The following is a 27,992-nucleotide window of genomic DNA, read 5'->3' as shown; positions in this document are numbered from 1 at the left end:
ATTAGCAGAAAGGGCAAAGACCTGGCAATCAGGATTCGATTCTGGTAAATACCCTGCCTCACTTTATTTGAGATCTTGTCAAAATCACAGTTAAGAGCTAAATACAGCAAGGTCATTTAGCCTCTCTGGGCTTCAGTTTCATTACTTTCTAAATAGAGATTCAAATTAGATGAATACTATTCTTCTGCTAGAAAAATTCTACAATGTATCCAAGTAATTTTTTTTTTTTTTTGGGTGGTGAGGATTAAACCCAGAGTCTTGCACATGCTAAACATGAGCTCTACCACTGAGCTACACTCCCAACTCCTCAGATAAAAATTTTTAAAAATACACATGGAAGAAAAAGCTGTAAAAAGCAAAACAATACAACAACAAAAACTATTGTTGAGACTCAAACTAAAGAATTACAGAAATAACAGAATAGCAGCTGGATTCCAGTAGTTTATGCAGTCAGTAGGATCACGATTCCAGGCCAGTCTGGGCAAAAAAAGCTTGAGAAAACAAAACAAACAAAACAAAACACAACAAAACCAAACAAACAAAACAAAACCCCCTTTTTTTTCAGTGGGGAAAAAAAAAAGGCAGGCACGGTGGTGCATACCTGTCATCTCAGGGACAAAAGGAAGCTTAAAATAGGAGGATCTGGTCCAAGCTGGCCTGTGCAAAAAGTTAGACACTATCTCCAAAATAATCAGAGCAAGAAGGTTGAGATCAAGAGGACAGTGGTTCAAAGCCAGCCCAGGCAAATGGTTCCCAAGATCCCATCTCCAAAATAACCAGAGCAAAATGGACTGCAGATATGGCTTAAGTGGTAAAGTGCCTGCTTTGCAAGCAGTAAGCCCTGAGTTCAAACCCTAGGCTCACCAAAATAAAAAGATGAGGCTTGGGTGAAGTGACAGAATACCTGTATTGTAAGAGTATAAGACCTGAGTTCAAACCCCAGCACCACAAAATAAATAAATAGCAGGAAGGCTTAATTAAGCACTTAATCATTTTTAAAAAGTGTTTCTTGGTTTTAAATTTTTCTTTTTCAGAACTAGGGTTTGAACTCAGGGTTTTTCTTGAGCTTGCTAGCAAGAATTCTACTTGAGTCAAACCCCCCAATCTAAAAACTGTTCCTTAAAGTAAGAAGGAATCAAATAAAGAAAAAGCAAGAAAGATTAGGCTATGCCAGGTGCTATTGGCTCTCACCTGTAATCCTAGCTACTCAGGAGGCAGAGATCAGGAGGATCAAGGTTCAAAGCCAGCCTAGGCAAATAGTTTTGCAAGAACCTATCTCAAAAAACCATTCAAAATAGGACTGATGGAGTGGCTCAAGGTGAAGGCCCTGAGTTGAAGCTAAAAGCTTAGAAAATTCTATCTAGCTTTTTCAAACCCTTACTAGATGGAATTCTGGGAAAAGATAAAGTTCCTACTTGGAAGAAACTCATTATCAATAGAACACATGACTTAAAAAATGTGCTAAGTTGACCTCATGAATAGAGATTGCTCTTCTCTTATTTATGTTGTCTTTTAAATAAACATGAGGGGGTCTTTAAACAAAAAGGTAAACCAAACACAGAAAGAAGGAGTTGAAGCCCAGGATAAGTGAATGAACCAAGTGATTCAAATGAAATCACATCTGAAGCACAGAGAGTCACATTCCCTAATGCTTAGGCAGCTAACAAACAATCCCTGTCTATAATCTAGACATGCTGGAGGCAGAGTACTAGAGATAGGCAAATGCCTAATGGTCAAAAAGGGAAAGGATGGAGCCTGACCATCATAACCAGTGAGTTAAATTACATATCTGCCGTGAATAGTCAAGAATGTAGACTCACGCCTATAATCCTAGCTACTTGGGAGGCAGAGATCAGGAGAATTGGGTTTGACAAAAAGTTCGAGACCTACCTCAATTGCTGGGTGCGGTGGCATAGATTTACCCAGGGAAGTTCAAATAGAAGGATTGTAGTTCAGGCTGGCCTGAGCACGAGAGACCTTACCTCAAAAATAACCAATAAAAAAGGCCCAATGGAATGGCTCCAGCAGGAAAGTGCCTGCCTAGCAAGTTTGAGGCCTTGAGTTCAACCCCCAGTACTGCAACAACAACAACAAAAACTGTAGACTCTTAAGAACATTGGCCCATTCACCTATTCCGGGCTTCAACTCCTTTCTTCTATGTTGGGTCCACCTTTACTGTTTAAAGACCTATGTAATAAATAAGAAAGGAGTCTCATCCATTCTATAGGCAAGTGCCAAACTCAAATATTTAGATAAGAAGATAGGACTTAAGTGGGTTTATTAAAATTCTGTTCATTTGGAAGAAGATATTCTTGGTGACTTAAGCTAGGTTATATTTTTAGGTTTAACATGTTAAAATGGGCACCAAATAATAGCATGGAGGGAGGTGGGTGATGATGATGGAGTGGAACAGGTAACATCTTTGAAAAGAATTTTTCTCTAACAATTAGGAATGGCAAAAATAGAACTGAATAACTTGGTATTTAATGAGCTCCCTACAGTTGGAGGAATTTAAACTGAGGCTGGTAATCACTTAGTTGGGATACTGTATAGACTGGGTTTGGGTTAAGTAACTTCTCAGGGTCCTTTCATTCTGAGGATCTCCCTATCCGGTTGCAAAGTTAAGCTTGTCTCAGTAGGTATTTAAAAAGTAATTGTACCCTTAAGCAACACTAGTCTGGCCTGGCAGCTGGCAATATCATTGCAGGCTGTTCTGCATAATCTGACTTGCTGCAGTTACAATTATAACAATCACAGAATCCAATCCTATATAGGAAAAGCACTTTTTCTTTAAAAGTAAGGGTAAAGAGAAAAAGACAAACTTAACTCTAATTGCTTAAGATACCAAATTTAGAAACATGCAATTTAATCAAAAGCAAAGCATATGCACCAGCAATTTCACTCCTGCAAAGTGTTGCTGGGTCAAATTACTAGCTCTACAATAGTAATAATTACAGTTTAAATCATGCTTTTGCAGGGCAGGGTGGGGTGTAGCTTGGTGCTTAGCATGCAAGAAGCCCGGGATTCAATTCTCAGCATATCCCAAAATATTTTTTTCTTCAAAAATCCCACATGCATATTGGATTTTTTTTTTTTTTTTAAGGAACTGAGGTTTGAACTCAGGACCTACACCTTGAGCCGCTCCACCAGCCTTTTTTTTTGTGTGTGTATGTGAAGGACTTTTTCAGGGTAGAGTCTTGTGAGCTATTTGCCTGGGCTGGCTTTGAATCATGATCCTCCTGATCTCTGCCACCAGTGGTCAGCCTCCACATTGTAAGATATAATCTTTTTGTTTTTTATTTGGGGGAGGGGAACACAGTACTGGGGTTTGAACTCAGGGTCTTGGTGCTTGCTAGGCAGGCGTTCTACCACTCAAGCCATGCCCCCAGCCCTTTTTTGCTTTAGTTATTTTTCAGATAGGGTTCCATGCTTTTGCTCAGGGCCAGCCTTGTACCACAATCCTCTTCGCTCTACCTCTTAAGTAGCTGGGATTACAGAGTGCTCTACCACACACAGCTTAATTTTGAGATAGGGTATTGTTAATTTTTTGCCTGGGCTGGTGTCAAACTGTAGTCTCTGCCTCCTGGTTAGCTGGCATTACAGTTGTGTACCATCATGCCCAGACCTGTTTGTTTTGAACTTTGAGATTTGAGACAGGGTCTTGCTTAATGTAGCCCAGGCTGGCCTCGAACTCCAGATCCTTTTGCCATAGTCTCCCAAGTGCTGGGATTACAGGCACACACAAACATTCCTGAATGATGTAATCTTAAATAACATTAGCTTGTGTATGTAAAACAGCTTTCAACTTTGCTAAATCATTTTGCACAGACAGAAAGATAAAGTACTATCCTCATTTTGCAGATATGTAAGGTTCAAGAAAATTATATGAGAGCCAGTATTTACAACATAAAATAAAGTTAACTTTTCATAAGTCCCCTTTGCAGGACTGTGAACTCAGGTTTTACATTAGTAACTCAATAAACATTGGTTGAAGAAAACAATGATCTAGCCAAAATCTTATGACTAGTAAGCGACAAAACCATAAAACTAGTTACTGAAAAGAACTCTAGTGAATTCTAGTATTGAATTTAAAATTCTTCTTTCCTATGCAAGTGGTTTTGTTTTTAGAAAGGGATTTAGGTTAGTTTTTTCTTCAGAATATATAGCTACATGGAGGAATATACACATATTTAAACTGTTTTACCTGCACAAAATGAGTTACTGTGTATTTTGGGGCTCATGTAAGCAAATGCATACATATCATTTAATAAGCAGAAATTTAAAATCTTGATGAAGTCCAGTTTATCAATGTTTTGTCTTTAATAGTTACTGCTTTTTGGGGGTACTGAGAAATCTTTGCCTAATTCAAGGTTTTAAAGATATTTTCTCATATTTAGGTCTATGAGCTACCTCAAATTAAACTTAGTAGTATGACTGCCTAGTAAGCACAAAGCCCTGAGTTCAACCCCCAGTACCACCACCAAAAAAAATTAAAATTAAACTTCATGAATGGTGTGAGGTAAAGGGCATGTTTCATTTTCTTCATATGGATATGCAGCTGGTAGAAGAACACCACTGTTAAAAATGACTTTCTTACTTTGGCACTGTGACATTATGATATATATAGTTTTTGGTTTTCATCTGTGGTTCCTGGCTCATAACTCCCTCCCAAGGGCAGGCCACAACAACTAGAATTTCACTTCCCCAAGGTAGGTCATAGAAATTCTAATCTTTCCTTGCTTTCTGCATTGGAGCTGGTCATAAAGAAATTCTCTGATCCTCCCTTGTCTGGTATCAGGTCATAAGACCTTCCTCATTGTGGAAGGTCCTACCCCCTACCTTGGAAGTAGGAGTGCTACACTGACAGATCAAGAACAATGCTGAAGCAGACAGGCCTTGCTGGGTTGTCCTCCCTGGGGTACTAGCATTAGAGTCTAACCCTTGTTGTCCAATCACATTTCAACACAGTTATACATGCTTTAATCATGCATATGCAATGACATCTCCATAAATATCATAAATGACAGAACTCAGAGAGCTTCTACAGAGCTGAACACATGGATGTTCCAGGAAGGTGGTGTGCCTAGAAGCTGTGTTCCTTTCCTCAAACCTCACTCTATGCATCTCCTCATCTCATTCCATCAAATTAATTGAACCTGAGGAATGAGTTGTGGGAACACTGATTGATGACCAAAAAGCATAGGTAAAAAAAACTGGGGGGCAAGGGAGGCTTGTGCCTGGCATCAAAAGCAGGGAAACAGGAGGCAATTTTAAGGTCCAAGTTCTCAATCTACAGGAACTGATACTATCTTCAAATAGATTGTGTCAGAACTGAATTGGATCAGGTTAACACTCAGCTGGTATCTGCAACTGCTTGCTTGTTTGATTGTGGGTAGAAATTTCCACACCTTTTGAGATCACACAAGTTTTCTGTTTTGACTGTTGGTGTGTGGAAGGAGAGGAAAAATAAGTTTAATTTTCCCAACACATTTGGTGTCATAACTGGCTGTGGCTCAGGGAAATACGGTTTGGAAAGAGAAAGGATAAAGGGTGGGAGATGAGGAACTTTTGATTCCTAGGTGGCTGTGTGGTACCCATGGTATTCAGCAGTAACTGTCACTAAAGGTAAAAGTTACCAGTGGAGTTCAGAGATGGATCCAACTTCTAAAGAGATGGTCACTGGATGTATACAGAAATACAAAGTTAAAAAAAAAAACAAACCAAAACCAAAATATATAATGCCTTGGTTTTGTTATCTGTAATAGACAAAATCAAAGTAAAAATAGAGCTCTGGGTCAGAGCTTAATCCAAATCGAACTCAGATTTCTGTGATTCTTTGTTTGGTCCATTAACCTCAAAGCTGTTCAAGAGGGGATAGTGATGTGCCTCAACGGTAGAGTGCTCACCTAGCATGTGCAAAACTCTGGGTTTGATCCCCAGCACAAAAAAGAAAAGAAAAAAGAGCTGCTGAAGGGAAAAATAATTCAGAAATAATAAAGTACCTCTAAGACCTTTGGTTACCAAGAAGATAGTTAAGGATGGACAAAACCAAGAAATTATTGAAACCAGTGGGTATAATGTGAAAGAATGGCTTCATTTTGTAGATTGTATCAGCTTCCTGAGCAATCTATTAAAGTGGATTCTGAGAGCAACTAATTCAGGAGCAGCATCTTTGGTTTTCAGTGATACACAGTGGGAAAGCATGTTTGGGTTGATGCAGGACCCACAGCTCACTATGCTGTTTCTTATAGAGTTGCAAACAAGTTTTGTTGCGTTTATCTCAATGTGGAGGGATTTATTAAGTCCCAAAGCAGGTATTATGATGAGGAATCTGTTCTGAAATTACCTGGGGCAATGGTCAGGCAAGTTAATCAAAATAAAGATTAAGAAAAGAGCCAGGATCCCTTGGCTCAATGCCCCTGCTGGGGACCCAAATCCTCCTGCACAGAGTATAAAATGGTCTGGGGGGAAGGGAGAACAGAAGAGATTCCTAGGACTAGAACATAAATATGTAAGGACTAATAAGTTGGAATGCTTACACAGGTTTTATGTAAAGAAGCTGTGTCTCCTTTACTTAAATGTTTTATGAGAATGGATATTATGCATGACTGGGGAAACACTTCCCTTACCTGGTATTTCAGAACAGAAAGCAGGTAAATCCTCGCTTCAAGCAGTATTAATTGGACACACTAAGCTAGTAGGACTGCCTGAAGCTACATGGTATAAAGTAGAAACTGGAGTGCTGGTATGGTCAAATTCCTTGATAGTCATATATGGAGTACAGGCTGAGGCTTAAGGCAAAAGCTAATGAGTACCTCCCAGTGACAATTACTGGAACTTTGGACTGGAAAATTTTCACTTGAGGGGTATTTACTACTTTGCTATGGGACATTATTTCATTTGGACTAGCTCAATAAATAAGGACATAAGACAATCTTGAAACCTGAAATACAATGTATTGAGTGATGTAAGAGAAATAGTCTAATGGAAGTGATAGAGCTGAGAAGAGTTCCATAATAAAAGTGGAATCATGTTGTTTGAAGAATGCAAGGAGATACAAGTAGAGAGCCCTTTTCTTTGGGACTGACTCTGAAACTGACTCTCCTGACTCTTGGACAGTGCCCTATAAATAATTCTCAACTGACAAAGCTGTTTGGTGTTTGGATGACAGTTTCAAGGTGAATGAAGAACACTCTACTTGGAAGAATGCCACTCTGATTGAAAAAGGCAAAAACAGATCAGCTCAGTGGGTTGGATCGCATGCTAAAGAGTTAAACAGTGGTAAAATCCCATGTTTGGGTTTTTACTACTTATGAGCAATAGCTAAAGGTCTGGACATAAGGTCAGACAGAAAGGTAACAGAAGCCTTGCTTATTAAAAGGATGTCTGCATGGGATACAACCTGTGGAAATGTTATGGGTGAATTAAAGTAAGACATGGTAATGCCAAAAAATAAATTCATTTCCAAGTTCAGAAGACAATTGAATCAGCAAACAGATACTCCTGAGTGCTCACTTAGGGTGGCCAATGGGGTTCATGACACGAATGGACATTAGGGATACTGCAGCAATGCATAGATGGCATGTTCCTCTTGCACTCCTGAGGCACATAATGCCAAAAGGGCTGTTCTGCCACCAAAGGAGACCAGGACTGCCAATGCCTGTATGGCACATTCTCTGATAGGAAGGCCTTGAATATAACTAGTAAGTGAGAATGATGCTGGCAGGGGGCTACAAATGGGTCTTGACAGCAATAAACATGGACTCTGGACTAAGCTTTGATTATGCAGTGACAGATGAAAATACTCAGAGTGTTACAGAAGAACCAGAACAGGAAATACTGTAACAATTTAGAGGTCCAAATTTCATTTCTTCAGACTAAGAAACACACTGTACAGACCATAATGTCCAACTAAAACAGATATAACCTTCTCAAGAGTAGTAGTTTGATAGAAAATTGGAATGGGTAGTTGAAAGATTGGTTGTCTAAGATGGGAGGAACTACAGGCCTGAAAGGCTGGCTTTCATGCCTTCCCATGTGTGTACTCAGAAATGTCACCTGCTAATAGATACTCCTGCATTTTTCTAGTATATTTGAGGAACAGGGGGTGGGGAAAATGTTGGTATGATTACACATTTTTTGCCAAGAGAAGTACAAGTGGAGTACACTGGTGTAATGACTTTTTAAAAAATTTCTCCCATCACCTTAATCCCCCCATTTGGCTTGTGATACAGTGATCATGGGAGTAGGGCTACAACTGCAAATGCCAGAAGCAGGGATGATTCGTAAGCAAGAAACTGTTACTATACCTTTAAACTTTTACATCCTAATTCATGAAGGCCTGATGGGGTGGAATTATGCCTTTACCTTATTTAGGAAAGTTAGGGCTAACGGTAAATGCCATCAAGTTGTCAAGTGGTCTGGATGGCTCACTGCTTCTCTACCTATGTAACATTCTCTGTCTGATTGGGAATGGACTAAAGGAGAGGCACATGCTAGACTAGTATTGCTGCCAGCAATCTGGACCAGTCTCATGGCTAAACCTAATGTCCCTTCCAAAGGTGGAAAAAGTGAAGGTGTAAATGAAGTGGAGGAAAAGAAGTTGAGGATTACGGAATTAATAAATGGGTTGTGAACAGAGGGAAAAACAATATTACATTAACACCTCAAATAAGGCTCAGAGCAAGAGATGATTTTGCCTCATATACCAGATGTACTACATCTCTTATACCATATGACTGAAAGGGTGAATGAATATGTCTGCCAAGACCACTTTTGCTTTTGGAACCCAACAAGATAGAATGGAAGCCTGCAAACCTGAGTGACCTTGCCCTGGAGACATATCCATACAGTATGATGATGGAATAAATTTATTAATGATTGTGATGGGATTTCAACAATGTGGCAGTAACTTTTGATGTTTATATTAAAAGAATCTGTATGAAAACCAGAAGATGACAAAACACTTTTCTCCCCTAATTTAATTGTGTTGGTGCCTTTGCCAAAGATCAATGGATGAATGGATTAAAAAATTTGGTAAATTTATACAATGGATTATTATGCAGCCTTAGAAAGGAAAGGAATCCCACCACATGGTACAACAAAGATGGATTTGAGGACATTATTATGAATGAAATAAGCCAGGCACAAAAGGACAAATATTCTATGGATTCCGCTATGAAGTATCTAAAAGTAATGACATTTGGGCTTAAGGTGTGGCTCAAGGGATAGAGCCTGCCTAGCAAATTTGAGGCTCTAAAATCAAAGCCAGTACCACCAATACAAAACAAAAAGAAAAGAATGAAAAAGAAAGAGGGCTGGAGGTGTGGTTGAAGTGGTAGAACACTTGCCTAGTAAGCAGGAGGCCCTGAGTTCCCCCGTACTGAAAAAATAAATAAATAAAGTAGTTATAGTCATAGAAACAAAAGGTATAATAGTAATTACCATGGGAAGAGAAGAAAGAAGTTGTTATTTAATGAGTATAGAGTTTTAGTTCGGCAGGATGAAAACATTCTTGAGATCTGTTTGACAGCAATGTGATGTTAACACTATTGAACTGTGCACTTAAAAACAGTAAAGAGGTAAATTTTAGATTCTGTGTGGTTTTTTTTAAACCATAATCAAAAAAATCAATTAAGCCAGGCACAGGTGGCTCATGCCTGTAATCAGGAGGCTCACAGTTCAAACCCAACCAGGGCAAATAGTTCGTGAGACCCAATCTCAAAAAAAAAACTGATCACAGAAAAGGGCTGGTGGAGTGTGGCTCAAGGTGTAGGCCCCAAGTTCAAACCCCAGTCCACAAAAAATAAAGTAAAAATAAATCATATAGGTGTGGAACTATTTCTGGACTCTTCAGTTCCAATGACATAACTTGTTTGTCCATCCTCCTGCTGATACTGTATTGTCTTAATTAGCGTAGCTTTATATTAAGTCCTCAAATCGAGTAGTTTATGTCTTCCAACTTTTTTTTTTTCAGGGTTTTAGCTAATCTAAAACCTTTTATACCCATATAAATTTTGGGATCAGCTTAACCATTTCTTAAAAAAAAAAGTTTATCAGGATTCTGTTGTGATTACAGTCTATGAATCAGATTGGAGAGAACTGACATTTTAGCATCAAGTTTCCTAATCTATGAAAGTATGTTCTCCATTTAGTTAGGTCTTTAATTTCTTTGGCACTGTTTTGTAGGGCTTTTTGTTTTTGTTGTTGTTTTGAGACAAGGTCTCACTATGACCCCAGGCTGGCCTGGGACTCATAAATGTCCTGCCTCTGCCTTCTGAATGTTGGGACTACAGACATATGCCATCATGCCCAGTAATTTTTTAGCTTTTGTTCAGAGGTCTTGCTTAGCTTTGATTAATTCACTCCTAATTATTTTTATGCTTTTGTTGCTATCATAAACATTTATTTCAGCCAGCCACTGTGGCTCACATCTATAGTCCTAGCTATTCAGGAGGCAGATATGAGGAGGATCCCAGTTTGAAGCCAGACTAGGCAAATAATTCACAAGACCCTATCTTGAAAATACCCAACAGAAAATAGGGCTGGCAGAGTGGCTCAAGTGGTAAGAGAGCCTGTGCCTGCCTAGCAAGTGCGATGCTCTAAGTTCAAGCCCCAGTGCAGCCAAAAAAAAAAAAAAAAAAAAAAACCATACACACACACATATGTATGTTGCTTTTAATTTTCCCATTTTCTGTTGGTATATTCAGAAATGTACTTCATTTTGGTATATTGATTTCATAACCTATGATTGTGCTTATATCACTTTTTATTTTTCATTTTTTTTCTTCTGTGCTGTATCATTTAAAACCATTAAATTATATAGACTATATCTCCCATCCCCATTTATGTTACTTCAGATGTAACCAAGTTGGGTTATATAAGTATTTAATTTTCAACTTTCTTGGTAGTTCACTGACCAGAAAAAGAAAGAATTACTGATTTTTCTTTTCCTTCATATTTAAATAAATTATCTAGAGCTGAAAAAGAGCACTGCTGTTAAAGTAGAATGACTAGCTCACCAGTCTTTAGCTTTTGGTAACTCCTAGTTTCTGAATAGGATTTTTTCCATCTCATGATCAATTCTTGAGTAATTAGGAATTAGGCAACAAATACGGGCTTAAAATATTGGCAATAAGACTTTAAAGGGAGACATATTATAACCTATTAAGATACATGAAACCAGAGGTTTAATTTTCATACAATTTCATAAATTATTTTCATTGGGAAATATTTCTAAATTTTGACCCTTACCTTTTAAACTATAAAACCAAGGCATCTTATTACAACTAAGAAGTTCTAAAAGTTTGATAATTATCTGTATGCATGCAAACACTATCATTAAATGAAATACTTAATTAAATCCTAGCTCCAGGCAGACAGTGTCAGAGTTGCACTGAATTAGAGGAGTCCCAGCTAGTGTACATTGCTCCAGTGTTCCTTGCTTGGTGAGTGAGGGAAAAACTCCCACTCACCTGGTGCACAAAACATGTTGTTGAGTGGGAGTACAAGAGAGGCTGAATTTGAATAAATGATAGAGCTACTTTTTTTTTTAAGAACTGGGGTTGGAACTCAGAGCCTCACACTTGCTTGACATTATCATTATTTGAGCCATGCTCTCAGTCCCTGAATTTGAATTTGGCTGCTTTTCTTTTATGTCATCTCTCTCACTCGACTTTAGCTACAGGTAGGATGAATAAAGAGTGGTAGGTCTAGATAAAAAGACTGATCACAAAAAAAAAAAAGACTGATCATGTATTGACTGTTGAAGCTTGGTGTTAGTTCATTATACTATCTTCTACTCTTACAATCATATTTGATAAAAATAATTTGAAAGCATTTAGTCACAACTTCAAATTTTCAGATTCTAATCATGACTGAAAATTTAGAACATAACAGTAAAATCTGTAGGTGACTCACCGGACATTTTCTGGTCTGAGTTTATCGAGAACCATCTCGATTAAGTCACGTCTAAATTCTTCCAGTAAATACTCAGCTGCGAGTACTTCTTTTAGGGGATAATACTTTGAAAAAGGAAAATACAAATAAATAAGAGTTGCAAGGCTACTACAAGGCTTAATTTATTAAAGCAAACAGATCACTACTATATTACATCTATTATTTTATGTATCTCTTCCCTTTAATTACATTTTATTCCATTGGAAAACTCCCTCCTCCCATTGGAAAACCTTCCAAAGCCCCGAATATTCTTTCCTCTCCTACCACATCTTTTTTATTTTTATTTTTTGGCGGTACTTGGGTTCGAACTTAAGGCTTCATGCACATTAGGTAAATGTTCTTCCACTGATCCCCATCCCCATCCCTACCTACCACATCTTTAAGTAGCTCCATACCGTGTGATGATTCTGTCAAGTACACTGTTAATCTCCAAAGGACTTACATTATAGAGAGCAAAATCAGATTTCTTTCGAGGAAAAAAATATTTCTGGCTAAAAACTGAGCACTTGTTAATGAAGAAAATCTACAATGAAATGCTGACACCTACAGGATTTTTAGTATAAAGAACAAACTTTTTTTTTTTTTCATGTTCTTTGGAGTTTGAACGCAGGGCCACAAGCACTCTACAACTTGTGCCATACCCCCAGCCCTGGTTTTTTGAGTCAGGCTCTCACTATATAGCCCGGGCTAACCTTGAACTCACTATGTGGCCAAGGCTGGCATCAAACTTGCAATTGTCCTGCCTCAGCCTCCCAAGTGCTGGGATTACAGATGTGTAGCACCATGCCTAGAATCATATATTTAGGGGATGGGGCAATACTGGGGTTTGAACTTGGGCTTCACACTTGCTAGGCAGGCACTCTACCACCTGAGCCATGCCTATAGCCCAAATATTTAGGTTTTTTCATTCTTTTTATGTTGTTGTTTTTACTTTTTTTTTTGGCAATACTAGGATTTGAACTCAGGGCTTCACTTACTAGGCAAGGAGCTCTACCACTGGAGTCCCACCTCCAGCCCCATACATTTTTAAAGAAGAATTTCTATGAATGAAACCACAAAGTTGTGGGAAGAAATGGATTACATTTTTGGCTAATGTTGGAAAATGATGCAGAAGATACGTTTTAGTAAAAGCAACTTCTAAAATACTGAGACTGACTGATTCACTCAATAAAAATGTAATGAACTGTTCTACGTGCTGTGGATACAATGGCATATAACACAGAAACCCCTGTCCTCCAAGCAGCATATATTCTAATTTGAAAGGAGGCAGACAATAAACAAACAAATGCTATAATTTTACCTAGCAATAGATACTATGAAGAAAATAAGAAAGGAGCAGAGGGAAGAACATTATTTTAGACTAGGAGGCTGGGGAAGGTCTTTCTATGAAGACATACGAGTGATGATCCAAGTGGTAAGGAAAACGTAGCCATGGAAAAATCAAATGGAAGAATGTTCTACATACAGAAAACAGCAAATATAAAGGCCCTAAAAGGAAAGAGTACACTTAATGCTTGATAATGCAAGAGCCAGCACAGCTGGAGAGGAATGGGGATGGGAGAGATGGCCCGGGCAGTGCTATGGAATATGGTCACACATCTCAGAGTCTGGGCCATGCAGACCAAGGAAACATTTTGGGTTTTGTGCCAACTCTGATGGCAAACCATCAAAGGACTTTAAACCCAGGAGTAAAACAATCTGCTTTTTCAAACAGTCACTGAGGCTGAAACAAAATAAACTATACTGAGTAGCAAGGCGGGAAACAGGGATCTAGGTAAGGCATTTTGGTGTAGTCAAGTAAGATACGACAGCAACTCAGACTAGACCAGTAACAGGAAATGGAGAAACAGGTGACCAAAAGCTTTTAGAAGTAACACTTGACACATGGTATAAGTGAAAAATGTTTAAAGCCAGTAATAAAAATGCCTGTGTAATGCGAACATGTCATCAAAGTTTGCCCAGTTGCTATAAAGTTTTATATTATGCACTGTCAATTTTTATCATTTAAGAGGTGTTTATAGTAACATCTGCTGGATCTGAAATATTCTACATACCAATGCAGTATAAACAGTAACAGAGCAACTTACATGCAATATTCCTGCAATCTTAGATGTGTAGCCTCGTGGCCTCTCTTTATCTTTAAACCTAAAAGCAACAGCATTCAAGTCCTAAAATAGAAAGTTAACCCAATTAGACATAAGTCAACTATTACTTACTACATGTTTTTAATGTTTCATTTGAGCTATAAACTTTCTACTCCAAATTTAACTTCACCACACCTTCTGAAAAAAATGGCTATGCCTGATTTAGGGGAACATACAGTTCATGGAAAGAAAATTTTCTAAAGTGTGTAAAACTCAACTCATCAACCAAGGCTTAAAATCAAAGCAAAATAGGTAAATAATTTTTAATGAAAATATATAAAAATACAGAATATGATTCTATAGCCTAAATTATCAAAATAATTAGTCAAAGAATTAAGAAAAATTGTGTAAAAGAACCTTGTGAGATCCAACAATTCCAGAGATGATGATTTTGGTGACCTGTTCAAGAACTGCAGCCAGAAGTTACTGTCATAATTTCCACAGGCAGAGATTATACCTTTAAATTTTTGCCTAGTTAAAGAAGTTATTTCTCAACCTAAAATACATTTCAGAATCTTGTCAGGTCTTAAATACTTATGTATTTCTTTAAACCCTTTGAAAAGAAGTCTTTAAAAATTTGAAATACAAATACTTTATGTTTCATATGTTTTTCCATACATACATATAATAATAAAATCACTTTTAAGAATACAATTATAGCTGGGCATGGTGGCAACACCTGTCATCCCAGCACTTGGGAGGCTGAAGTAGGAGGATTGCAAGTTTAAGGCCAGCTACATAGGAAGTCTCAAAAAACCAAAAAAAAAAAAAAAAAAAAAAAAAAAGACCACAATAATACACAAAACAATTCACTGTTTCTTTGAGAGTTCACTATAGATTTTTATTACCAGATCTGTAAATGACAGACTTCATGCAACTTCAGGCAGGGAGTAAGATAAGCTCTAAAAAAATGTCAGCTTAACAAACTGTTGGTTTTCTTCTAAGAGATAGAAAAGCAATCCACTTTCTTCCTTTTCCCTCCTAAAAAAAGGCTACATGATACTTTGAACCTTTAATTGTGCCCCAAGTGGCAAGCAGACTAGTACAACTAAGCCTTGACTAATACTAGTATGCATTGCAAAATTTTAGACTTTAGGAAAAAAAAAAACAAAAAAACCAACCCTTTAAAAGTTTACCTGGGCCTTAATTAAATTAATTCACATATATTTGATTTTGAAAAATAGATTCCTTAAGAAAAATTTTGGTGAAACAAAAGTACCTTGCACTCTTGGAAAACCCATTCTTGAGGTCCTTCTGCACGTAACTTCTGAATGTATTGAAACATGTGCAAAATTATATCTTCAACATGTACTGGAAAAAAGGGGCACACTTAAAAACCATTCAGTCCTTGAATCCTTCGAAGCAGTGAACTCACTCCTAAGGCAAAGTCAGGTAAGTGGAAGACGGTCCCTCTTAGAAAATGGAGTCCTCATCTCCCTGAGTCTGGTTTTAGATGTCCCACACACGATCCTCTGGGCTCAGGGATATGTGACAGAGGAGTACTGGGCAGTAAATGAGCAAATGAAAAGCCAAGTACACATTTTACAAGTGCAACATAATGATCAGTTATTAAGGGGGAAATCATCCACAAAACAAAGGCCAAGTTACACATGAAAAATACAATGCATAAGGTATATGAATTAAGGTGTTCATAGCTTTTCAACACAAAACAGACCCACAGCATAAAGAAATTAAAAAAATCACATGAAGTCAATTTTTATTCAAAAGCAAAAAGTTCAATCAATACTTACACAATCCTTCCTCAGTTAAATCCACATTAATGATAAAAAACATAAAACCTCGGGCTCCTTCCTTCTGTCCACCAACCAGGGTATTTACCCAGCCTGTAACATTTGCAGAAGATCAACATGATTATATGTGTGGCTTCTTTTGTAAACTACTTGCCCAGTCTGGCCTTGAACCAAGATCCACACGATATTAGCCTCCCTAGTAGCAAGATTATGGGTGTGAACCACTGGTGCCCAGCAACAAGAGATTTTTAAAAATTCATACTATATGTCCTAAAAGACTAAAATGGTCCTCTTGTGGGGAAAAAAAAAAACAACCAAAAACTCCTCAGTTCAGGAAAGCAGTTTCAGACTAAATGATTTTATGGGGTTGAAGCTTTCCTAAAAACTCCTCAAATCATTTCTCAAGAAGGATAGAGTACTGTGCTTAAATGTTACCTAAAAGTAAAGACTAAGAGCTAGAGGCTTTGGAAATTATCTACTGTCTAGAACTCACACCTTTCCTATTTGATGGATCAGAGCAGGCAGATAAATAATAGACACTTAGTCAGGTGCTGGTGGCTCATGCCTGTAATCCCAGCTACTCAGGAGGCAGAGATCAGGAGGATCGCAGTTTGAAGCCAGCCCAGTCAAATAGTTCGTGAGACCATATGTTGAAAATACCCATCACAAGAAGTGCTGGCAGACTGGCTCAAGGTGAAGGCCCTGAGTTCAAGCCCTAGTACTACAAAAAAAAAAAAAAAAAAAGTATGTACTGACATTTCATAGAGATGGTAAAGAATATCCATGGTGGGCTTTTACTTTTTAACATCTTTCTCATTTAAAGTAGCAAGAAGAATTGCTCAATGGTAAAGTGCTTGCCTGGCTACCATGCACAAGACTTGGTTTCCATCCTGACGTGTGTGATGGCATCTTTTGAAATGCCTGAACTTCACAGCTCAATACTGAAGGGTAAAACTAATTGTGAAATTAAAACAAAACAAAACAAAACAAACAAACCTCAAAACAAAAACCAAAAGCACATTAATCATCACCACTTTACTCATAAACCCTAAACAATACCATCTAAAAATGTTCCTTCACAGGAAAATAGCAGAAACTGAAAGCCAGAGTGGGTTATCACACTCAGAAGGCCCTGTCCAAGACACTTACCCTTAGATTTAAGTTCTGATAACAGACTTCCAGGACCTTCATGGCCAATCAGATGACCGAGATAATGACCAGGATTTGATTTGTAGTATTTCTGAAGGTCGGGTATGGGAAATGTCACATAAAGATTCCTAATATCCTTAATGGGCACTACTTTATAAAGTTTCTGGGGAAAGACAAATTATAAAGATTTACTACATACAACTCTTATTGAATAAAATATTCATAAAATACAAAGAATACTGATTATAGTGAATTAGTTGCTAGACCACAGAGAACCGATCACAAAGAAATAAATGAATCAGGTTTTCTTGTAGTGGAATCTTATTATGGCGAGTAAGTGATCCATGTTTGGGCCCCTGGATACTGAAGCTAATTTTGGATGCTTGCTCCTGGCACTAACAACAGCTTCAATAGTCTGCCAAGGCTACAGCTACCAAATATTTCTCGCAGTCAAAGATCAGAACATATTGGGGTTTTTGTGTGTGTGTGATAAATGTTCCTAATACACCTGGAATTCACTTGATTTGATTATCCTAACAAATATGTCCACAAACAAAAGAAAAAAATACCATAAATATATGCACTTACTTTAAGATGTTCTTCTTGGAAAGGGTGTTCAGGAAATTCTGGCAATGGGACATTTTTATTCTCTACTTCAGAAAATAACTTTACTATCAGGTTAGTCAAGTCATCTAAGGATTCTACAAGAAAACAGAAAAGAGGTACTGAAAACAGTACATACCTAACCATAACACAAAGTAGGTAATACTTCAGTCTTTAGGATTGCCTCAAATGTCTCAGGGTTTTAAAGGAAAGCCTGCACCCGATAAAGATGAAACACTCATTTAAATCCTACAGTGTCTAGACAATTTCTAAAGCTACTAAGCAATAATGATAATGACTATCTCAACATAGCCACTTCTTGACAGTGTAAAAATTTTAAATTATCGAGCCTTATTCACAATATTGACATAGTTTCAAGAATATTAGCTTGTAAGAAATTTTAAACAAACATAAGAAACAATAACAGAACATTTAGTTGCATTTGGAAAAATGACAATAATTCTCAATAAGTGTATTTTACCAAAATATTAGCAGAGAGATTATAACATTCAACTTATACTTAGTCTAAAGCCATTTCTAAAATTCTACTTTTGGAAATACAACAACAAGTGGGCTGTTGTGGGCTGGCAGAGTGGCTCAAGAAGCCCTGAGTTCAACCCCCTGTAGTACCAAAAGACAGAGTGGTACAAAAGACACAGTGGTCATAGGATGAGATAAATAACCTTCTTTTCACTTTATACCTTTCTGTGTGGGATAAATTTTTCCCACGTGCACATGTTAATAATAATTAGTAGTACTGGTGAACTCAGGACTGTGCACATGCTAAGCAGGCACTCTACCACTGAATTATAACCCCAACCACCCCATGTATTACTAAAAGCAGAGCAAAAATACCTAAACTTCTTATAAACTAGACATTCACCTGACTCTCTCTTCAACAACAGGCTATTTATATACAGTCATTACTTGCTACTGTTTTTCCATGAATTCTCTAGAGAGCACTTTATTACCATTTGAGAACTACCTTCTGTATCTGACTTATGAATGTGCGTATTTGTACTTTATTAACAAAATGTATCTATTTCTACTTCATTTTTTGACATGTATAATATGCTCTAAAATGTCCCACAAAGTCAAATATAAGGCAAGATCAGAGATTGATTGTTTTATGACACATAAACTCAGGAATGGAGGGAATATGTCTGAAACAAGAGACGTCAAGAAACCAGGGATAGTGGCACACATCTGTAATCCCAGCAGTCAGGAGTCTGAGGCAGGAGGATTTCAAGTTCTAGGCCATCCTGGGCCTAGAAGCCACTCTGGGCTGGCTTTGAACCACAATCCTCTTGATCTCTGCCTCCTGATTAGCTAGGATTACAGGTGTGAGCCACTGGTGCATGGCCTGACTGGGTTTTAAATATTAAGTGATAGGTAACATTCTGGGTCTATCTACTTTTAGCTAGCACATAGTATTATAAAGGATGTTCCTCTACAGGCATGAGGTGCCACCTCCATTTTACAAATGTGAAAAATCAGCCATTGAGAGAACAGAAGTAACACTGTTAGTTCATAGCCACAGGGCTAATTGAGGTAGGTAGTACATTTGGAATTCAAAGCCAGGCTTTTGGGCTGTTTGAGTTCTTAACTGCTACACCTCATCATTAAACTTCTAGCATGTTTTTGTTTTTTTTTTTATGAGACTGGGGTCTGAAGTCAAGGCTTCAATTGCAAAGCAGGTGCCACACCTCTAGTCCATTTTGCTCTGGTTACTTTGGAAATAGGGTCTCACGAACTATTTGCCCAGGCTGGGCTCAAACTGCAATTCTGTTGATCTCAGCCTCCCAAGTAGCTAGGATTACAGGTGTGAGCCACTGTGCCCAGTAGTTCCATTTTGTCTTATACCTACACTGTGTATGACTGCTAGAATCTGCAATAAGCCCCCAAATGGGGTGCTGAGTGTTTTTGTAGAGTACACTTGTTTTCTATTAAAAATGTTGAGTATTTTATCATGTTATTCAAATACTGAAATAAAACTGTATGTATTTACCAAGTACTTATGGTGTGCCAAGTACCAACTTAGATTCTAGAGGTAAAGCAGGGAACAAAAATCAATCTCTGTTCTCAAGTAATTTATATTTTGATATGGTGGAAAACAAAAACAAATATCTCAGGTATAGTAAATGTTATAATGAAAAATAAGGCTAGAAGGATAGCTAGGAGGCAGCTAGGAGGAGAGAAAGCAAGAGACAGGATGTTATTTTTCCGTGAGATGCTCTATTTTACAGTTATAAAATCAATATTGAACCAATCTTCTCCTCATAAAACATTTAGATTATTTTTAGCCTCACCAATACATACTATACTGATAGAAGCATTCTTTTATATCATCTGTTTGAACTCAATTGTTTCCTTACACTCTGAAGTAAACATGTTTTGTTGGTTTTTTTGAGAGGGTCTTACTATGTAGCCCAGACTGACCTTGAGCTTAAAAGCCTCTTAACTCAGCCTCTTGAGTGCCAAGATCCTGGCTTTCATATACTTTTATTAAAGGGCGATTTTTTGGGCACTGTGGCTTACGTCTTTAATTTCAGCTACTTAGGAGGTGGAGATTGGAAGGATCACAGTTCAAGGCTAGCCTGGGCAAAAGTTTAGTGAGACTCCATCTCAACTAACAAGCCAGGCACGGTGGTGTATATCTATAATTCAAGACATGTGGGAAGCACAGGTAGGAGGATTGTGGTCTGAAGTCAGTGAGAGACCTTATCTGAAAAATAAAGCAAAAAGGGCTGGAGGCATGGCTCCAGTGGCAAAGTGCTTGTCTAGCAAGTACGTGACCCTGAGATCAAACTCGAATACTATGGAAAAATAATATATTTTCATGAGTTAGTTTACTTTTTTTTTTTTTTTTTTTTTGTGGCAGTACTGGGCCCTGAACTCATGGCCTGCACCTTGTGCCACTCTGCCAGCCCTTTTTTGTAATGAGCTTTTTCGAGATAGGGTCTTGAGAACTATTTGGCTGGGCTGGCTTCAAACTGAAATTCTGATCTCTGCCTTCTGAGTAGCTAGGATTATGGGCATGAATCACCTCTGTTGTTTACAAATAGTTTCTCCAGTTTATTATCATCTGCTTTTTGTTTGTAGTTTTCTGCAGTGTTATGTCAAATTTGTCAACCTTACTGCGGCTTTCTTTCCATCATTTAAATGCTTAGGACAGCTTCCATTTAAAAACATCTAAGCTTTTTATGGAACACAGTAAGTTAAAAATGAAATTCTCACCTACATACTCTTCAAGTAGGTCATGTGCAAAGCACTTAGAGCAGATAAATAGCTGTATCTTATATCCTTCTTCTAATACTTTGCAAAAAGTCAAAAATGGGAATAAAAACTTCTATCAGTCAATTGTATGAAAAATTTAGACTTCTTACCTCGACCTAGAACACAAATAGCCATTAAATTGGATGAATAATAAGTAGAATGGAATTTCAGTAGCTCCTGTCTTACATCAATGCCTTCTTGGTTGGGACGAGTCTCCAGAGTGTATTTGTTACCTAAAAGGAAAGAAAAAGCAGTTCTTAGAAAAAGCAAAATTTGTCAACTATTTGTTTTTCTTTGTTTTGTTTGAGACAGGGGCACACTATGCAACCCAGGCTAGCCTAGAACTCAGGATCCTCCCACCTCTGCCTGCCGAACTAAGGATTACAGGTGTGTGCCACCATCCCCAGCACCAAATTTTGTGGACTTTAAAGATTTGTTAATTATGACTTACACTGCTAAAAGGTGAACTTAAAGTTCAAACCAATATATACAATAATTAGTCAAATGTTTGAACCAAAGGTGGATAAGGAGATATACTAGTTTGTATAATACAAATTAGTAAAATTTTAAACTAGCATTTTCCATAAGGAACTAAAAATGTTTTATAAAAATTATGCTTGCACTGAGCATGGTGGTACACCCTATAATCCCAGCACTGAGGGAGGACAAAAGTTCAAGGTCAAGGCCAGCTTGGATTGCAAAGCAAGATCCTATCTCAAAAAAAAAAGGCAGGTGGGGGTGGCTTCTTAAAATCCCTATGAGAGCTTGGCACCAGTGACTCACATCTATAATCCTAGCTACTTGGGAGGCTGAAATCAGGGGGATCAAGGTTCAAGGCCAGCTTGGGCAAATACTTTGTGAGACACCCCTCTGCATCTACAAAAATAACCAGACCAAAATGGACTGGAGGTGTGACTCAAGCAGTAGAGTGCCTGCTTTGCAAGTACAAAGCCCTGAGTTCAAACCCCAGTCCCACCAAAACAAAACAAACCAAAAAAACCCAAGAATTAAAAAACCCCTAAATCCCTCTGAGATAAGTATCTCTACACTCCAGTCACACTTAGTTTAATTTTCAATTCCCTATGTGTTCCATAATGAATTGAACAGAGTCACTGAGGGACCTTTTCGGAATTTGCCAAGTTACATGGAAAGAAGAAATCTACTATTTTTAGCTGAAATATTAAATTTCTGATGTATACACTCATGGATTTGATCTAGATGGATAAAGTTAGGCTATCATACTATTTTTATAAGTCTCAAGTACCACTATAAGCACTCCTATACAATTTAATTAATTCAATTAGGATAAAATAATATATGTCAAAAACAAACAGTGAAACTCTCTAAATACTACTTTTTTAATAAAAAGCTTGCAAATTAGGGACTGGGAGATGAAATTCCCATTATGATTATTTTTCCAAAATGGTATCGTGACTGGAGATACCCTAAGATCCTGGTAGAATAACTTTACTGTTCTTACTATAAATTTTTTTGGTAGTACTGGGGTTTGAACTCAGGGCCTTGAGCTTGCAAGGCAGGTGCTGTATCACTTGAGCCACTCCACCAGCCCTGTAACTTTATTATTTGTTCTGCTTGCATGACTAAATGGGATTGTCATTCTTCTACAGAGAAAAAACTAGTAGAACATGTATTTTATGTGGATTATTTATTTTTTGTTTCTACAATGGCTGATGAACTGGCATTAGAATATCCCTCTTCAGCCGGGTGCTGGTGGCTCACACCTGTAATTCTAGCTACTCAGGAGACAGAGATCAGGAAGATTGATGTTCAAAGCCAGCCAAGGCAAATAATTCGAGAGATTCTATTTTGAAAAATCCCAATGCAAAAAAGGGCTGGTGGAATGGCTCAAGGTGTAGGCCCTGAGTTCAAACCCTAATACTGCAAAAACAAAAACAAAACTCTGGGAGCATGGGTGGTAGACAACTTCTAGAAGTTGTGAATGCGTATGATTGCATTCTGAGTAGAAAAAGGCAAGTGAGCCCTTTAGTGAAGATCTGTCTTCACTTGATCTTTTGATTCAGGCATTCTAGGACATAAATCTCCACTCAGTTTTATGTAACACTTCTGAGCTACTGGCTGGATCTAAGAATGCCATCTGGGGGCTTTCTGTAGATATCCAACTTAGTGAAAGAGGGATATTCTTTTTTTTTTTTTTTTTTTGCAGTACTAGGGTTTGAACTCAGGGGCTGCACTTTGAACAACTCTACTAGTCCTTTTTTGTGATGGGTTTTTTCGAGATAGGGTCTCTTGAACTATTTGCCTAGGGCTGGCTTCAAACCTCGATCCTCCTGATCTCTGCCTCCTAAGTAGGATTACAGGCATGAGCCACTGGTGCCTGGCTAGCTCCATGCTCTTAATTAGTCCTTCCCTTTCTTACTAAAGATCCAGTTCAATTCCAGATCTGCTCCACTCAAAGACCTGAGATATTAGCTCATTTTGCCTGAGGGATTCAGGTACTCTTAAAAATACCCAGAATGCCAATTCCTCAGGGGAGTAAAAAAAGGCAGGAAAGTTTTTGCTGGAGGAATGGTTTACCGTATTTTTTAAAACCTCAGTTACAAAGGGACTTATCTTTAGAGCTTCCTTAGTCCTTTACAGTGCCAAGCTCAGATTCCTACAAAAAGTAAACTAAGACTGACATATTGTGACACCAAAATTTGGAGAAATTAATTTTATTTCAAAAGTCTGTGTGAATATAAAATATGTGACACTGCTAGATCAAAATTAGGTTTAGTCTAAATGTGATCTGATTTGCCCATTCCTAATCTGATCAATGTCCCAATTTTAAAAATTCAAAGCTTATGAAACTCTCTACTTAGAACTTAAAATTCTTTCAAGTTGACCAGCTTCTGGCTTAACTTTAATGTTTCTGAATATCTTCGCTTTAGAATTTTTACTCTTTAGGTCACTTTTAAAACACAGAGATAAAACACACTAAGACATGGCTAGATTAAAATGAGCCTTGGCACTATTCACAATAGCCAAGTTATGGAAACAGCCAAGATGCCCCACCACTGACGAATGGATTAAGAAAATGTGGTATCTATACACAATGGAATTTTATGCAGCCATGAAGAAGAACGAAATGTGATCATTCGCTGGTAAATGGATGGAATTGGAGAACATCATTCTGAGTGAGGTTAGCCTGGCCCAAAAGACCAAAAATCGTATGTTCTCCCTCATATGTGGACATTAGATCAAGGGCAAACACAACAAGGGGATTGGACTATGAGCACATGATAAAAGCCAGAGCACACAAGGAAGGGGTGAGGATAGGTAAGACACCTAAAAAACTAGCTAGCATTTGTTGCTCTTAACGCAGAGAAACTAAAGCAGATACCTTAAAGCAACTGAGGCCAATAGGAAAAGGGGAACAGGTACTAGAGAAAAGGTAAGTTAAAGAAGAATTAACCTAGAAGGTAACACCCATGCACAGGAAATCAATGTGAGTCAATGCCCTGTATAGCTATCCTTATCTCAACCAGCAAAACCCCTTGTTCCTTCCTATTATTGCTTATACTCTCTCTACAACAAAATTAGAAATAAGGGCAAAATAGTTTCTGCTGGGTATTGAGTGGGGGAGGGGGAGGGGGAGGAGTGGATGGTAAGGGAGGGGGTGGGGGCAGGGGGGAGAAATGAACCAAGCCTTGTATGCACATATGAATAATAAAAGAAAAATGAAAAAATAAAATAAAATGAGCCTTGGGCTGGTGGAGTGGCTCAAATGGTAAAGTGCCTGCCTAGCAAGCATAAGACCCGGAGTGCAAATCCCAGTACCACCAAAAAATAAAACATAAAAATAAAATGAGCCAAATAGGGCTAGGTTTTTTGTTTTTGTTTTGGTAGTATTGGGATTTGAACTCAGGGCTTCATGGTTACAATGCAAGTGCTCTACCACTTCAACCACACCTATCCATTTTGTTCTGGTTATTTTTGGAGACTGGGGGGGGGTTGTGAACTATTTGCCCAGACTGGCCTCAAATTACCAACCTCTTAATCTCAGCCTCCGAAATAGCTAGTACCATAGGTGTAAGCCACCAGTGACCAGCATAGGGCTGGTTTTGTAGTTTAGTGTGAGCCTAGCATTTGTGAGACCCTGGGCTTGATTCTCAGCATAGCAATCTTAAAAAAAAAAAAAAAGAGCCAAAGGACCACAGTAGAATATTATACAGTAAAGATAATGAATAATCCGTTTCCTCTAAGTAGTGGTGTAGATAACCTCAAACCTTCAGGGTGAACAAGAGAAGCAGGACACATGAGCATACACTATATAATTTCATTTATATAAAGCATTAAAAATAGGACAATCTCATTGGGGTTATTATAAATCTGAACAGAGGCCAACCTTGGGTGGATGAATAGAGTACAAAGGATACAAAGAGTACTAGTGAGGTAATACTCCATTTTTGACTGGGATGGTTCTCAGATGTCCTCACTTTTTGAAAACTCAATGAGGCATACATAAAGAGTAGTAGTGTATTCATTCAATGGGTTCTTAAAATAGTAGCAAAAGTAAAAAATAACAATGTGTGGGTTGGGAGCATGGCTCAAGTGGTAGAGCATTTGCCTAGCAAGCATAAGGCCCTAAGATCAAAAACCAGTACCACCAAAAAAAAAGTCACAAATATTTTTCTGTATATTTATTATACTTCAACAACAACAAAAATGAAAAAAGAGAAAGCCATTGTCAACAGCAGCCTGACTTGCCTAAGTGCAAAAAAATCTAGTGAAAATTCTTGGTCCTTCCTATTATTGCTTATACTCTCTCTTCAACAAAACTAGAGATAAGGGCAAAATAGTTTCTGCCTGGTAGCAAGGGGATGAGAGGGGTATGGGAGGGGTTGGGGGGAAGGGGGGAGAAATGACCCAAACATTGTATGCACATATGAATATAATAAAAAAAGAAAAAAGAAAAAAAAATTTAAAAAATTAAAATTTAAGAAATCTAATGATACTAGATCCTTGGCCAAATTGCTAGAGAGAGGATGTACCACCTTCAGTCAGAAAAACAGTCTTAGGAATCATATATTCCTTTCCTTCGCTGCCAAGATGATATAGGGAAACTGGTTGATTTGGTAATACAGCCCAGAATGGCAGTTCTGTGTCCTGAAAAGCTCCTGAATTTAGAAAAAGAGGCATGCCTCAAGTGGCAGAGTGCGCTTGCCTAGAAAGAGGAACAGGTTCTCCACTACAGGGTAGTCAGCTTTCAGGACATGACAGAGAAAATGGATACTGGGTACACATAAGTCAGCGTCAGGCTTACTATTAAGATCATTAACCCTTTCGCAACAAATACTTTGGATGATTTTACTAAAACAGGAAGGCTGGCTGAGTTTTAGTTTCACAATTCTAAATTTTGGTAGAAATTCTAAAAAACAGATGAGGAAAAGAAAGAAAAGGCAAGAGACAATGCATAAAATTCCAAAACCAATCCTTAAATTACCAAGCAGATTGTGTGACCATCAGTGCCATGAACCCTGACAGAGAGACACACAGGAACCAGCACTAGCTTTGATGCTAATAGAGTATCATTTTATTCAGGGGCAGCCATTTTCTGGATGCATGACCTTGAACAAGATACTTTAATTCTCTTAGGCTTAATCTCCTAACTTGACATTAGTAGGCACACACCAAATAAGAAAAAAAAATACATGTAAAAACTGTGTTAAGACTAATATTTAACAATCAACAAATGACAAACAAATTTAGTCTGATAGTTCCAGTTGCTGTTTAAAATACAGGAAAATGAGAAGTCAGACACTGCTCAAGGGAAGGCATATTGAATCTGAATGAATGTCCCTACTACATAGCAATTTTACTTCTAGACACATGCACCCAGAGAACTGTGTAAAAGGGAACATGAGCAAGAATGCTCACGGCATTAATGGAACACGGTTCTACTAATAAGAAAGCAGATAAGCACTGGCACATTCACTCCATGAATTTTTCAAATAGCAATAAAACCATAATAATTAGCGAGGAGCTCAATAATGTGGACAACACATAGAATTGAATAAAAAGTACAAGTGTGAGAAATTATACGCGATGAAATGTAATTTAAGAAAAACCTAAAAACATAAAATTGTAAGCATTGGGATCATAATCACCAAACCTAAGACCACGGTTATTGCTCAGGAGCAGGAGGAAAACGCAACTGGAGAAGAACCGCAGATGCTCAAACTACTGACAATGCTACTTCTGTAAGCAGAGTGACAAGAATCACCTGGCAAATGCCCGCTTATCTCTCTCTCTGTATGACAACTATACCACTTAGTATTTGAAAAAAATACTGAAGTGTTTTATATAATACTTGATATATAGCAGGAAATAGGCAATGTACAGCAGCCACTGCTGTTAGAATTACAATTGTAGGAGGGACTTCTGACTTCTAAGTGTATCACTAGACAGTGTTTTTCCCAAGGGGGAAAAATAGACACTGTTGCTACAACGGTGGAGAAGAAAGCTGAGTAAATGGTCCAGATGACTGTCCCCCACCTACAAGTCCACATGTGGCAAACAATGTGAATACGGCTGGGATGACAAATACCAGTTTAGTCTCTAGATACATCCTGTTCTAAATTGGTGCTAATTCGGCTGGGTCATTTATCTCAAATTAAAATGCTGCCACTGAAATCTTGAATCCTATCTTTTGGCTCTGTTGCTATTAGAGCAAGCTCCAGCAATGGACTGAGAAAATCAGGTTGCTGACCCATGATAACCCCTCCTGGGAAAAAAGCACCGCCTTGGCATTTGGGACATTCAGAGATTCTTGTTCTGACTCCATCATGTACTAATTAAGTAACTTTGGAAAATTCTCCAAATATCTCAAGGGGCCATTTATTTTACCTGTAAAATAGGATACTGTGGATACATGCCCAGAGGTTAAGAGCAAGGGCTCAACCCATAACTCCTTCATTTCCTAGCTGTGAAACTCAGACAAATTCCTTAATCTTTCTAAGGCAGTTACTTATTCATAAACAGGAATAATAAAACAATTAACTCACAGGATTGCTGCTAAGGTTTGGCACAGAATTTGTTAGAAAGCTTGAGAAATGAGAGTTGGGGAGGTAGCTCATGGGTAGCGCTTTTG

General features: G+C 37.9%; 1 protein-coding gene across 3 annotated transcripts in view; it reads right to left on the bottom strand.

Moving 5' to 3' along the window:
- Positions 1-27,992, bottom strand: part of Ide (insulin degrading enzyme) — a 109,622-nt gene that overhangs the window by 41,790 nt on the left and 39,840 nt on the right. For all 3 annotated transcript variants that reach the window (XM_074078768.1, XM_074078767.1, XM_074078769.1), the window contains exons 5-11: positions 20,992-21,114; positions 17,591-17,703; positions 17,003-17,165; positions 15,854-15,946; positions 15,322-15,413; positions 14,046-14,126; positions 11,920-12,023 (exon numbers count right to left, since the gene is read on the bottom strand). In XM_074078768.1, coding sequence (XP_073934869.1) covers positions 11,920-12,023; positions 14,046-14,126; positions 15,322-15,413; positions 15,854-15,946; positions 17,003-17,165; positions 17,591-17,703; positions 20,992-21,114 — 769 coding nt within the window. The remainder of the gene's footprint in view (positions 1-11,919; positions 12,024-14,045; positions 14,127-15,321; positions 15,414-15,853; positions 15,947-17,002; positions 17,166-17,590; positions 17,704-20,991; positions 21,115-27,992) is intronic.

The sequence above is a fragment of the Castor canadensis genome, chromosome 7 (genome assembly GCF_047511655.1).
Source record: "Castor canadensis chromosome 7, mCasCan1.hap1v2, whole genome shotgun sequence".
Taxonomy (NCBI): domain Eukaryota; kingdom Metazoa; phylum Chordata; class Mammalia; order Rodentia; family Castoridae; genus Castor; species Castor canadensis.
The sequence above is the reverse complement of the archived record's forward strand: the minus strand, read 5'-3'. Positions and strand labels throughout refer to the sequence as shown.